Genomic DNA, 13,752 nt, shown 5'->3' on the forward strand with positions numbered 1-13,752 from the left:
AATGCAGGGGATCAGGAGATAATTACCCACAACACACCAGGACAAAAGCCATGGCAACAGGCAAACATGACATTTTCGGGGTAATAATGGTTTACACAACGAACTCTATAGCATAATAAGTACTATAGAAGTGTGCCATGCAGTGAAATCAAGCTCCGTGCCACACCTCTTTTTCTTCTTCCTCTCCTTCTTCTTGAGTTTCTCCAGGTCCTTCTTGGCCATCTCGATGACGTCGCTGGCCTCCTTCTCGGGGGCCAAGAGGGCAGGGGAGAAGGAGCCGGGGCCGGCGTACAGCGAGGAGCGATTCGAGACCCGGGACAGATTCTTCCTGAGGTTCTCGTTCACGGCCTCGCTCTCCAGAAGTTTAGCTCTGGAGAAACACAACATTAGCAACAGACAAAGATCCACACCTTGGGTTTGAAGAGTGCTCTCTTGATCACTAGTCTTTATATGGACTTGAATGTGTGCAGTTACTTCAAAAAAAAGTCAAGGGTGTGCTAAATGAACTGGTACGGCATCCATTCATACCTGAGCTCCTCGATTTCCTTGATGTAGTTCTGAATCATGTTCCCGATTTCCTCGCTACCCTCACCTACAGGCAGAGGTTTCAGCTTTTAAATGAGCTTACAAATATTAGAAAATATTACTTTTCGTGCACAGACAATAAAAAAACAACAAAACCAACTTAAGAAACAGTTTTATGGCAAAACAGAGAACTATCACCGGGAAAGTTTATTCAGGATGAGGTTGTTATTTATGGTCATAATCATTTAGATTGAAAATGTATTAGAGATGAAATAACAAACGTTTTCACAATATCAAGTGAAGACATTAATCTACAGGAACATGTTTCCGATCTGTATCACATTAATATCTGTATATGACCCACATGTATTTGACATACTGGGAGATCTCTATGTGGGTACAATCTCTGCAGTTTCCATTACGGGCTAATCTTTGTGCAGAAACTAAACAAATGTCTGCAAAGAGAAACTTTGCTTCATGCAATAAATGACTAAGACTTTAACAAGAAAACACATGTATAAGACCTACCTGCTTTGGCCAGAGCCTGGTTGGCCTGGTCACTGAGGATGTTTGTGAGTCTGACCCTCTGGGCGTCGATGGTCTCCTGCATGGCCTTGACCCTCACTCTCAGGTTGTTGTTCTCCGTCTGCAGCATGGAGTTCTCATGGACCAAGTCGTTGATGCCCTCCATGCCGTCTTCACCCACCATGCGCTTTCCCTGAGCACCACAGAGGGCCGTTAATATCAGAAAATATTAATCCACTCACTCCACTCCTCCCCGATCCTCATCTACTGGAGGAGACACCTCCGCCCCACCCCCCCGTTCTGCCTCACCGTCTTGTACTCCATCAGCTCCATCTGCAGCCGTGCTATCTCTGTCCTCAAGGCGCTGATCTGCTGGCTGGCTTTGTCCTGGTTCACCATCACCTTGTTCTTGATGTTTCGGGCCCGGTTGGCGTACTTTAAGGTGTTCAGGGTCTCCATGAAGTCCTGGTCCGATGGGCTGATACAGGCGATCATCACCGTTTGACTGTGAACGCAAAAAAATAAACAAATAAAAAAAAAAACAAGAAGACAGATCAGTGATGCAATGGATGAAACATCTTTGTGTTCTATTGTGGTTACTGTGCTTTACCATGCAGCCTATTATTATATACTTTCGTGGCTACTTGATTTTGGGTTCTATATAATCATTGTTTACCTATTTGGAGTATCTGCTTCGTTCAGCACTTTTCTTTTAGAACGGTGCTATATAAATAAAGTTGTTACTGTAATTCACCGGTGTCAAATATATGGCCTGTGGTCCAAAAACAGCCCCCAGAGGATCTAATCTGGCCCGCAGCAAAAGTAGGGATGTAACGATACACCCAACTCACGATACGATTTCCAATACTGGGTTAACGATACTTTTTAACAGAATGAGCTTGCAGACAAATTATGACTGAAAAAGGATAGTTTATTAAATGTAAACATTCTTCTAATTTTCTTGTTCTTCTTTGCACAAAAACAAATGGAAAAAGTCTGGAGTTGTCATTAGCTATAGGTCATTATGCACATTATGTTAGGTGTGGCCACTAACAAGGACTACTATCTCTGATGCACTTGCACAATGAGATTTCTGTGCAATAATATTGAAGTTCTGGCAAAAGGTTAGATTAAATATTGGAAAGAAATGCAGCTGTAGCTCTGCTCTTCACTGGCTCAAATGTTCACTAGCAACAGTCTCAGATTTCAATGGAAATCTTAGCAGCACCAACATACGAGATGCCCTTCCTTAGCAAACAGCACGCCCATATTTGTATCTTAATATATTCCCTTTAAGATTCAGCCACACAAACCTGTTGCCACCCAGTGAGTCCTGTAACAGCCGGGTGAGTTTGGAGTCTCTGTAAGGCACGTGAGTAGAACGCTTACTCCTGTCTCCCAGCGCACTGATGACGTTTCCCAGGGCAAGCTGAGACAGGACAGACACAGAGTGTAAGTGTTAGAATACGTCACACACATCAACAGAAATGACACATTTACAAAATGACAAAATAGGGAAAAACACATCAATCACGGTGTATTAAGTGCATTTAATATTTTGGCCAGCAGGGGCCTGTCTTGCTCCACAGAATTTTCACACACCTACGCAACGTATACAATTCTCAGCACTGAATCAGACATGATCTCAGCCTCCTCACCAGCCCACAGTTGATGGAGATGCCCTCTTTAGCTCTGTCTCCTGTAGCTCCGGTTCTCTTCAGCCTCTCAGAACCAGCCAGGTCCACAAAGTGGAACTTGGCCGTCAGCGTCTCAAACTCATCAATCTGCGAGCTGCTAGCCAGACGGTTATCGGTTTCATTATCCTGGAAGAGATAGATAGAACAGAACGGATTTCCTGCAATATGTCTGTGAAGGTTCGCAGTCATCCAGGTCATGATTTATCCAAAAAGCGTTTAAGAAAAGCAGCTGGACTTAGTAGCTTCTTCAGTTCTAAGGGACTTGAGGAAAGTCCAGTTGCTTTTCTCAAACACTTTTTTGGAGATCTCTGGCACATGCTATAGTTCTTCTACAGGTTTGTAGGCTTCACCTTAGCATTATTCATCTGTAACCCACACTTGCCGTCTTGTAATACAACACGTACATTGTTATCAGGAGAGCAGACTCGCACTTGGCACAGGTGGATGGTGAAGATGGCGTGAGAGCGCGAACTCTGGACGTTCATCTGGGTGCTGGCGGTGGTACGAGACAGGGCGCCCAGCTTCAGACACTGTATCATCTGTTAGAGGTGAGATGGCAACTTGAGTGGCAACAGAAAGGGGCCAGATTTTCACATCACGGGCAGCAGAGTGGTTCTGCGTACTGTACGTAACGGTTTCGAGTTAAGAGGGGGAAATGTAGAGAAAAAGCGGCGCTGCTTTGAAACAAAAATTGCAGTGGCACATGAAATAAAATTCCCCAAAATCAAACAGACACAGGTTACCTCCAAAACACGGACTGTAATCTCAAATTTAAAACAAAAGTCAGAAGCTGCATGGTTAGAAATTAACACAGCTCACTGGGATTTCCGAGAACAATTAAATAATTGACTTTAAAAAAAAAGAAAAAGAGATATGTCTTATAGGTTAGAGTCGTTAGAGTGACGTCTAAATCTGACCTCGGCTGCGGAGGTGACGGTGCGGGTGGTGACGCCCACGGTGTAGATGCCCCCGTTGGCGTCCTCATGGATCTTGATGTTGGATCTCTGCTTCCTGGCCTCGAGGTCTCGCGTCGAGTCAAACAGGTCCAGCACCTCCTCATTGTACAACTGGGGTGGATGAAACACAAACGATTTGTTTAGTGGTCGCTCCGCCGTCAGTTCCGTCCGCTTGCGTTTCCCAGCACCTCGTTCCCCTCGTTCCCCTCAGCTGCTTCCTCGCCAGCTGTTAGCAGCCACTTGGCGGCAGTTAAAAATAAAGCCAGGAGCCCGACCCCGGAGACAAGCTAATGACAGTTTAATGGCAGATGGGTCAACCGGACACTTTAACAACCTCAACCCGTACACCCCGTGCTGACCTTTGACCTCTTGCTGTCTGCACGTCCCGGCTATGTCTAACTAATGGGTCTTAAGTGTGCCCAGTGAGTTCAGATTGAGCGCTAACATCTGTATCTCAGTTTGAGGTGGAAACACGTGATCATTTTGGTGGGTTAAATTCTTGATTTGTGTGTGTGTGTGTTAGGGTTACCTCCAGGAACTGTGCGTTGATCTTGAACTCGGGGACGGGTCGGCCCTGCTCGGTGGCAGCCTGTCTGCGCTCCTCGATCCCTCTGAACAGGTGGTTGACGGCGCGGGGAATGATGCCCAGCTCCTCTTCCCCAATGTTAACGTCGAAGCCGGTTCCCATGGTGTACGTCTTCCCCGAACCCGTCTGGTCACAGTGGACAAAACGTGGGTGTTACATTTCATCTGTTTATGTGTTTTTGTGTTACACTCTAACCAGATTGGGGCAAAAAGCCTCGATGTTGAATGTTAAATGTAACGTCACTAGAATTTACCAAAACCCCTCAGTTGTTCAAGTTTGTGGGGTTGGAAAGGGGAGAAGGGGTGCAGCAGTTTAGGGGGGGTCAGAGGGGATGGGGTGGTCTCTATGGCGACAAAAAGAGGAATGCAACATTGGGTTCAAATTCACACGTCACCCCCAGTCACCCCTCTCTTCCCCGTGCAGACACACACAATTCCCCCACAGGAGTGTGTGTCTGCGTTGATAGATGAGGGAGCGCGCGTACGAGAGAGACGGCGGTTCGCTTGTCGGTTTTACTCCGCGAGACCACACCTGTGCACGCTCGCTCCTTTGTGTGCGCGTGTGTGCGTGTCAGTGAGCGCGTTTGGCGTTCCAGGGCGCCCTGTGAAAGGCTCTTTGACAGGAGAATAAGGGGCACAATGTGAGGAGAGGATAATGAAGAGAAAGAAGAGGAGCGCGGAGGAAGGCTGAGGAGAGGGAAGTGTCTGCAACTGTGTGTGGAAATTGTCTCTGTCTTTGTCTCTGCTTTATCTCGGATAGCGTACATTCAGTTTTAATGCACATTAAAAATCCTTCATCTCGAAGACAGTAGCCCTTTATAGTGTTGTGCCTGATGATGCTTCTTTTTGTTGCAGGCAAATATTCATGCAGATTAATATGTTTAGAATCTATAACATCGGCGTCACTTATTTCTTGTTAAAGGAAGACTAATTCAGATCTGTTCTACGATGTGGTAATGAGTAAAAATAAGTAAAAAGTTTTTCTCACTCTTGTACATAGCATATATAAAATCATGCACAAATCACATGTCTCAAGGCCGCATTGCATTCTGGTCTGTCTTGCATTTTCATATATTATATTTTCATATAATAGAGAAATTGTATTAACATCTTCAATTTGGGAGAGTTGAAATGTTTGCATTGTAAATGTTTCCGTGTCATGTTGCGACATCTGCTTTGAAAGAAATGGCAAAAATACCAAAACAACAACTGTACAGCCTGATAAATGCAAAGTATGTTGCAATGACATGGTGCTAAATGTCTACAAATTAGATTTTTTAAAACTATTTCTAAGATCATGTGCATTAAATAGTTTACATATTGTGTACTTAAAAAACACAAAATTTTTGGAGTAAAGAATAACCACCTTCTGGTTTGTATTTTTCGGTTATTTAAATTAGTAAAAGGAAACTATAAGAGGGTTAGGGTCGGTTTTTGAAATGTGCAAAGCGAGAACTAATGTAAAGTTTTAAGATTAAAACGTAAATGATTTTGTTTATATGGTTGATTTTGATGGTGGTGTTGTGCGACCGAAATAAACAATCAAAAATAGGATATCTCTAAAAAACTTGTTTATTGAAAAGATTTTTGGAGAAACTTCTGTTTCATGCGGTGGTTCTACGTCGCACTATTTCTTGCCCTAGATTTGCTCCAGGTTCAGATTAGACCAACAGGACATTACATTTTAATAAGCGGGCTTCAGAGGTGCTGGTAGGCAGATTTAGTTTCATGCTAAGATAAGCTAAGCTAAGCTAAGATAAGCTAAGCTAAGCTAAGCTGTTGAAATAACTTGTATATTTACCTGAAAGTGATATCAATATTTTCCTCTAACTGGCATGAAAGCGAATAAGGGTATTTCCCAAAATGTCAAACTATGCTTGTAAATCGCGGATCTGTCAAGGAGTTGAGTTGGTAGAATATGTTTTGACTGCACGGTTTACTTTCTCCCTCTGGTATGAGGGCTACTCTCACTTTGCTTTGATTGAAAAACTCCCTTTCCTATCTCTCCCTCTGAGGCCAATCTATCAGAGCCAATATGAAGCTGTGCTGTTAAGAGCGGGTTGGAACATGTCAGCGGCATTGACAGGGACGGTGAGGCCTGTTTACGCCCTCATTACTTGCTTTATGATATGAAATGATGAAATCAGCCTCATATCACATGCTGCCATAAATCTGTGTATTCTGGAGGCAGATCTGTTCCCTTGAGCGATGAATACTTGAGATGTAAGTGAATGTGGCAGTGTGAGTGCTTGTGTGTATTTGTATTTTTGCAGCTACGGTGAAAAGATACAAACATATGCCAGGCTAAATTCTTAAATGTGCACGACATGCTTAACCTGCAAGGGCCTGCTGACCAACCTGTCCATAAGCGAAGATGGTTGCGTTGTAGCCCTCAAAACAACCTTCGATGAGTTTCTCTGTGCAGTGGGTGTAGATGGTTTCCTGCACGCTGTCCATATCGAAGACATGGTCATAGGTGAAGGCCTTATCCTTTCCCAGGACCACTTGTGGCTCTCCAGGCATCACGTAGGTACAGATGTGACAGCCCTCGATCTTCTCTTTCGCCAGCTGAGGACGGATCCTGGTAGACGTAAAGACAGAAAAAGCATTAGCATGCTAGCACAAAATACGTTTGTGGCTGCTACCAACGTTATTAGTTTCTGCGGGAAATATGAATGTATGCACAAACCTCTATAGCATTCTGGACAATAGATACTGAGAATGGACAATGAACTTTGATTGCCATCTGCACAGATACGCGAACAATAAGTTTAAAAATCAAACCCTGACAAGACACTTTAAGACCGCATCAATGTGTATTTAAAAGAAAAACAGAGTCAGACTGTCTATATGTGCACCTAAAGTCTGATCAATTTTGGACTGGAACCTTAGCCCTAGCCCTAGCTCTAACCTTAGCCCTACCTCTAACTCTAGCCCTAGCTCTAACTCTAGCCCTAGCCCTAGCTCTAACACTAGATCTAGCCCTAGCCCTAGCTCTAGACCTAGCGCTAAGCCTAGCCCTAGCCCTAGCCCTAGCTCTAACACTAGCCCTAGCCCTAGCCCTAGCTCTAGACCTAGTGCTAAGCCTAGCCCTAGCCCTAGCCCTAGCCCTAGCTCTAGCTCTAGTCCTAACCCTGGAGTACAGGTTTGAGGGTAAAAATGCAACAAAGACGAGGAGGATCACATTTTCCCCCTGAGCTGCAACAGATGAGTGCTGCCACTGTGCAGCCAGTGCGTGCTTGTTTATGTATGTGAAAACCCATGCAGTGCCAGCACACTCCCCGTGCACAGTACAGTGCCCTGACTGTTCAGGATTGAGGGAGTCCGAGAGAGCTCTGGGTAAACAGTCCCACCCTGGATTTCATTAAGGGAACTGCTTCGTTTGCTTCCCTTCAAATAAACACGCTTCCATTATAAATTATTTCCTCCTCCCGGATCCATCGCTGGAGTTACAGTCCACTAGAAGAAGTGGTGGAATATTTAAACATATTAATGAAGTTGACTACAGAGACACCTAGATATCTGCATAGTATCTTCAACATTTTCATACTAAAAGTAACAATAAACACTAAATATTGCCCAAGCAAACCCCCAAAACCAGAGTCACGCTATAATTGAGAATTACACTGTAAGAAAAATCCTGACACCTGAGACTCTGAGAGCAGTATTGTTATAAATGGTCCCTATTGTTGCTCTCTACTAGCAGACGTTAACTCCCAGTGTGAGTAAGTGAGGATGTGGCACTTTGCATGAAGTTTGCATTCTGTGTGCGCAACGTTTGTGCATTAAAAAAAGACTCACATTCATCACAGCAAGAGCCCATAGAAGTCTTGAATAGTCTGAAAAGACGGATGGACGAGTGTGTGTGTGTGTGTGTGTGTGTGTGTGTGTGTGTGTGTGTGTCCATGACAGACAAAAAGAAAGAGGAGAGATGGAAAAGCAAGCACGACAACCCAAAGAATAGAGAAGAAAAAGAAAGCAGAAGCAAGCGATGCTACATTAGCACAGTAGCAAAGATCCACAGAGGTGTCATTGTGTGTGTGTGTGACATAAGATCCCGGCTATTTAGCGGACCCTCTCTGGGATTACAGCACCGATGAAAACAAGACAGAGTCAAGGAGCAAATGACGGATGCAGACCGGAGGAGACACTCAGACATACGGCAGTAACCGTACACCTGGAGAACATTCAAACTGTCAGCTTTGTGAGGCCTGATTCATCAGAAACTACAGTTTTTGCAGAGAATGATGTATTATGTCTGCAGTGCCTTTCAATATTAGGTTGCCGCTTGTTCACCTGTGGGTCTAACGTTATACATTTTTGTTTTAAAAGTGTTCATTAAACTGCACGTAACAGAAGTTGCTCCAGGTGAAACTGATGTAACTCGTAGTCTGAGGGTTTAGGTTACCTGAGCACGCTGGGACTTAATGGTAGGATGATTTAGAGCATTACAGGAGTGAATCTGCGTTAATCCTTCTGGCTACCTTCCCAAAACTTGACAGAGACCTGTAATCCAGTGTAACAACAGAAGCCCTCATTGCTGCTTACAGTGAGGGCATTAAGTCACCGGCTTATTGTTCACTTGGAGTGGTAGTGAAAAATGTAACGCAACATGACGCACGTTTGGAAAATGTCAAATTCAGTGAATTTAAGTGGTGACGTTCAGTGGTTTTTCCAAGAACTAGCCTGTACAACTGCGACCACATTCAGAATAAATGCTCAGTCTATCTAATTGTGTTCATTTTCCTGCGCGACATCCCCATGGTTCTCTATTTATATGGGCCCCAAGTGGGGGTTAAAGAAGAAAATAAATCTCTAAGAAAAGGACAGAGAAAGACAGCAGACATAATGGCCCAGACAAAACACTGCTGATAATCTCTCCATTAGGACGGAGCCACAGTCAGTCCAGTCACAAACCTCGACTGTCTTCATAAAACAAGAACGCTCTGAACTCCACTCACTGTTCTCTATTGTCTGTTTTATTTGGTTGTTTTATTGTTCAGTGCAGATATAGTATGCATGCCATTTCATTATTAAAGGTACTGAGGCTCTATTTATGCACAGTTTATTTAATTTAAGCTAAATGCTGTTGTCAACATCGGCTGTAAGTCAACTTTTGCTACCTAGGCTAACAGTTTAGCAAGCAGACGACGAAAACTTCACTCTGAATGTCAGCATTTAACATTTTCTTTCGACATATTATAAATCCAGTATATCCACTAACCATTTACTGTCAAAGTCTTTTTTATAGTCCAAGTCTTTTTAAAAACGCGCCACAACTCATGAACGTAACAACAGTATAACATCAACATGCTAAACGGTTAACATGCTAACACGCTATGATGTACATGTTCTTACCCAGACTTGGGAGTGTTCGGATATTCATGCTATTATTTTTTTTTGTTTAAACAAGTTATAGCATATAAATGTGATTTATCAATCGTCTGGATTAACACCGACTTACCACTTCCAGTATCAATGCTAAGCTAGCATCTTTGGGGTGTCAGACTCATTTTTACCCACCTGATATAATCTTTACACCAAGAGTAGCAGTACAGTGTTAAGGAAAGATTGTAGACTGTAAGTAAATAAACGTCAATGAATAGAAGCTGGGACATTTGGTTTTAAAATGTATAGTATTCTCGAGGTAAATGTGCAATTTTTGTTTAACTAGTTGCAAAACCACCACTTCATTTGCCTACTTCACCCTCACTGGATGTGCACCCCTATTATTATTGAGTATTCATCCATTCGATACAAGTTCTGGCATCCCGGCTAAACATGAAACAGGTGAGAGATACGCTAGGTGTGAAGCACTTCCTGCTGGTGTATTATTAGTGTGACTGACTGGCTGATTTCAGCTGTGATTATCATCTGGCAGGTTTCACTCTGTGGTTTAACCCAAAACACTCTTTTCTGAATAAGGGTTGCCCTTCAGCGCCGCAGAGACTTACAGCGCTAATCCACCTTCTAGAGTGACACACAGGCTCCACACGAGCCGTTTCTCCGGGAAATCTAACTGCACCGCTAGCATAATGTGCACAGTCAAACACTCGTACACTCATACGTAACACTTTCCTAGTCTTATGCACATAGTTTTCCTGTATTAAAGTTCAGCGCTCGCATTAAACGCAGTGTAACACATTTTGCATGATAAGTAATTTGTTGTGCGGAACATGAACAACCTTTATCCTAAATTTCACCCACATCCAAACTCGCATGCACAGAAATTAGGGGCCCCCAAAGTCCACGTCTAACTCTTTTGCGTAATAACTGCTCAACACATTGATCTGTTATGGCAGTTTGAGCGCGCTGGAAAGAATACTAAGAAGACGGATACTAAGAAGATCAGCAATGGGGAGGATTAGATCAGATTACATATATTTACATAGAAGTTGGAAGTATTTGTAATTTGACGCCGCTTTACTGAAACACACGATAAAGGTGTTGATTTTAAATAAATACTATAGCGCGTAGTCAGGGAAGGGACAGATGTGTGTAGGAGGTAGCCATTAGTTAAAAAAGAACTGGAGCAGAAAATTCCCTTCTTACTGGACTAAGTATAAATCCCAGTCGTGGCAGGTTACATAAAGTCAAAATGAAGCATTATTTGACATAATTTCCAATCTTTCAAATGGCTAATGCAGGGTTTCACACAAATCTGTCTACAACACTGTTTGCTACGTGAAAATACACAGGTCAGGCATAACATTATGAATATGAATATTGTGTAGACCCCGCTTGTGCCCCCAAAACAATTGTGGCTCGTTGGAGAATGGACATGGGACTTCTCAGGGTGTCTGCTGTGTCTCAGTGGGTGGTACATGTCTAAGTAACATCCACATTAACGCCAGGTCCAAAATGTTTCCCAGCAGAACATTTCACACTTCATTCACTTTTCCTGTCAGTGGCTTTAATGTTGTGGCTGATCAGTGTAGATAGAACCACTCAGAGTTGAAAGAGATACACGTTATACAGCCTAAAAGTACATACACCTACGCAATCACACACACATTATATTACAGACGCACGCAGAAACTGGGGCTTTGTCAGCCTCTCCCCATGTGACGAGTCCCGTTCAACTCCAGCTCTTGGTCTCATTACTGCGATTACAGTGGCAGTCTGAGACACGGTGAGCTCCACACACACACACACACACATCAGGCCTTTACCTTGACTTTAGAGCTTTAAAGCTCAATGACACAGACATTTTACAAAAGCTGATCAAAGCTCTGACACAAATGATTTAAATGAGCGAGTGAGGCCGAACAAAGGCGGACACTCCCGGCCCCGCGCGCCCGCTATCAGTTTTTCAAGCAATCAAGTCAAGAAATGAGTCATCAAGAAATGATCAAGGGACACAAAATGATGGGATGCTGATTAAATAAAACGGAGTTGAGTCAGCCGGTGGCCACTGTCCTGCTGATCTCATCCTCCCTCGGCCATGGCCAATCAAATCTCTTGCTGACATCCGCCTATCAATTCGAGACCCCCCGGAGAGCGTCTGAACCTTGTGCATCATCGCTGACAACAACATTTACGACCAAGCGCAGCGTCTGATTCCTGTCTACTTCATCTAATCTCATTTTCAGTTCAGTTTTGTGGTCAGACAGCTGAGTGCTCCGGGTGACTCAACACACAGAGGAGAGGACAGCTGAGCCCCAAAGGCAGCAGAAAACAACACTCTCTGTTCTCTGCATTTCACACTGCTACCAGCAGACTCATCATCACCTGATATAAACTTTCAGGGACACCTATTTTTAGACCTTGAAATGTTTCCAGGAGATGGGTATTCAGCAGGGAAATACCCAGAATGTGAATATTTGTTGTTGATCAACTAATATAATTTTGCTTTTGAAACGTGGCATTCGTCTCTCAGTTTCATGTTACAAAAAAGTCTGACATATGTCACAGAAAGAAATAGCCACATTGCCTATATAATCTATTTGCCTAAATTCTAACATTAAAAAACTTGGGCTATTCTATAATAGCATTGTATGTAGCATTGGTTTTATATGGTATGCAGGATTAATTTATCAGTCTAAATTTCTCTCATTGTGTTAGGGCAAAGGTACAACTCTAATTGGTGAATGCACGCTCGCTTAACTTCTATCAAAGTTTAAATTAATGTATAAGTTAGGGCGTGGCCTTTCAATGACATGTGTGCGCCAGCACAGGATGCTAACTGTCGCCAGCTAGCCAGCTTTGCACATTTTTGTATTAGTTGTAAGTGCAGTCGTAAGTAAGGCGGAGTCAGGCACTGCCAAGATGGCCGACGGCCGGTGCCACACGCTGAGCTTCAATACGGTCTTCCTATGGGTGACATCACACAAGGTTTTTGTGCAGCCAGTAGCAATACACTGTCACGAGCAGAACAACAAGTTGTCTTGGCCAAGCAAATAGAACTCAAACAAAGATTTCGAAGTGATTTTAATCTTAAACCTGTTGTCTCTCAACAAAAGTTGCTGGTTGGACTGTAAAAGTGATCAGCCCATGGAACAGGAAGACTTGAACCAGACATTAATTATCTGATATCTAGATGGTGAATACACTGGAAAACCAAAATCATTGGCCGCTATCAGAAGATTCCTCTGTGCATAATCCTAACATGATGTATAAAAAGGATGACAATAAAGGGTATGACTGAAACCACTGCTGTACTTATGCCAGGCCTTATGTGGCGCTGTAAGATTACTCCCTGAAACCGGAGAAGAAGACCTGGAGCATGTGCAGAAGTTAGGCTATGACATCATTGTAGCGATCCACATTTACATGGAACTGCATGAGGCGGCGTTTTCAAACTTTTCAACTCTGGAAGTCTGTTTCAAAAATGTGCAGTTTCGGGCTCTGAAAACGCTTTCTCTGTTACGTCAGAAAGCCTAAATGCTAAAGTTTTTTACCATCAACCCCGGCTTTGTGTAAACAGGGCCTAAAACTTGTGTCCCCAAGGAGTTTCAACCCCATTCACAGCTTGAGACTGGAGGCTCTAGCTGATAATGGTTTGTTAGAGCACCATTTATATGGAAAGAGGACGGAGACAAACAGTCTTCCCATCAAGCAGGTAAGTAACTAGCCATTAATGGAAATTAATTGCACCACTTTCTGGTCAAGTATGCCTCTGATGGGTTATACCCACAGTGTTTCCTACTTAAACTCAGATTTCCCACCAGTCCCTTAGAACTGACGAAGCTACGTGGATGAGTGGTGAAACATCTTCACAAAACTCAACAAGTTCAGTTGCCATTTTTCAACGCTTCTACCACAGAGGGTGAGAAGCCAAGGAATGTCTGTGACCGTTGTGACGAAGATGTGAGTGGACTGTTGGACTGGAGACGGTGATGCTCCCCAACAGAGGTTAATGAGGGACCACACGGTAGGCTGACGTACAAACTTCTACGTCACTCAAACAGGCACACACAACTTACAGGTGCCTTCCGCCCCATGCATAGACACAGGATCTGCTT

At 43.5% G+C, this 13,752-nt stretch overlaps 1 protein-coding gene across 2 annotated transcripts in view; it reads right to left on the reverse strand.

Annotated features, from left to right (window-relative positions):
• LOC125000159 (kinesin-like protein KIF21A) overlaps positions 1 to 13,752 on the reverse strand; it is a 38,714-nt gene that overhangs the window by 14,665 nt on the left and 10,297 nt on the right. For both annotated transcript variants that reach the window (XM_047575554.1, XM_047575553.1), the window contains exons 2-11: positions 6,647 to 6,869; positions 4,233 to 4,415; positions 3,665 to 3,814; positions 3,152 to 3,286; positions 2,709 to 2,873; positions 2,364 to 2,479; positions 1,360 to 1,555; positions 1,054 to 1,243; positions 529 to 592; positions 167 to 370 (exon numbers count right to left, since the gene is read on the reverse strand). In XM_047575554.1, coding sequence (XP_047431510.1) covers positions 167 to 370; positions 529 to 592; positions 1,054 to 1,243; positions 1,360 to 1,555; positions 2,364 to 2,479; positions 2,709 to 2,873; positions 3,152 to 3,286; positions 3,665 to 3,814; positions 4,233 to 4,415; positions 6,647 to 6,869 — 1,626 coding nt within the window. The remainder of the gene's footprint in view (positions 1 to 166; positions 371 to 528; positions 593 to 1,053; positions 1,244 to 1,359; positions 1,556 to 2,363; positions 2,480 to 2,708; positions 2,874 to 3,151; positions 3,287 to 3,664; positions 3,815 to 4,232; positions 4,416 to 6,646; positions 6,870 to 13,752) is intronic.

Source organism: Mugil cephalus, chromosome 22 (assembly GCF_022458985.1).
Source record: "Mugil cephalus isolate CIBA_MC_2020 chromosome 22, CIBA_Mcephalus_1.1, whole genome shotgun sequence".
NCBI lineage: Eukaryota > Metazoa > Chordata > Actinopteri > Mugiliformes > Mugilidae > Mugil > Mugil cephalus.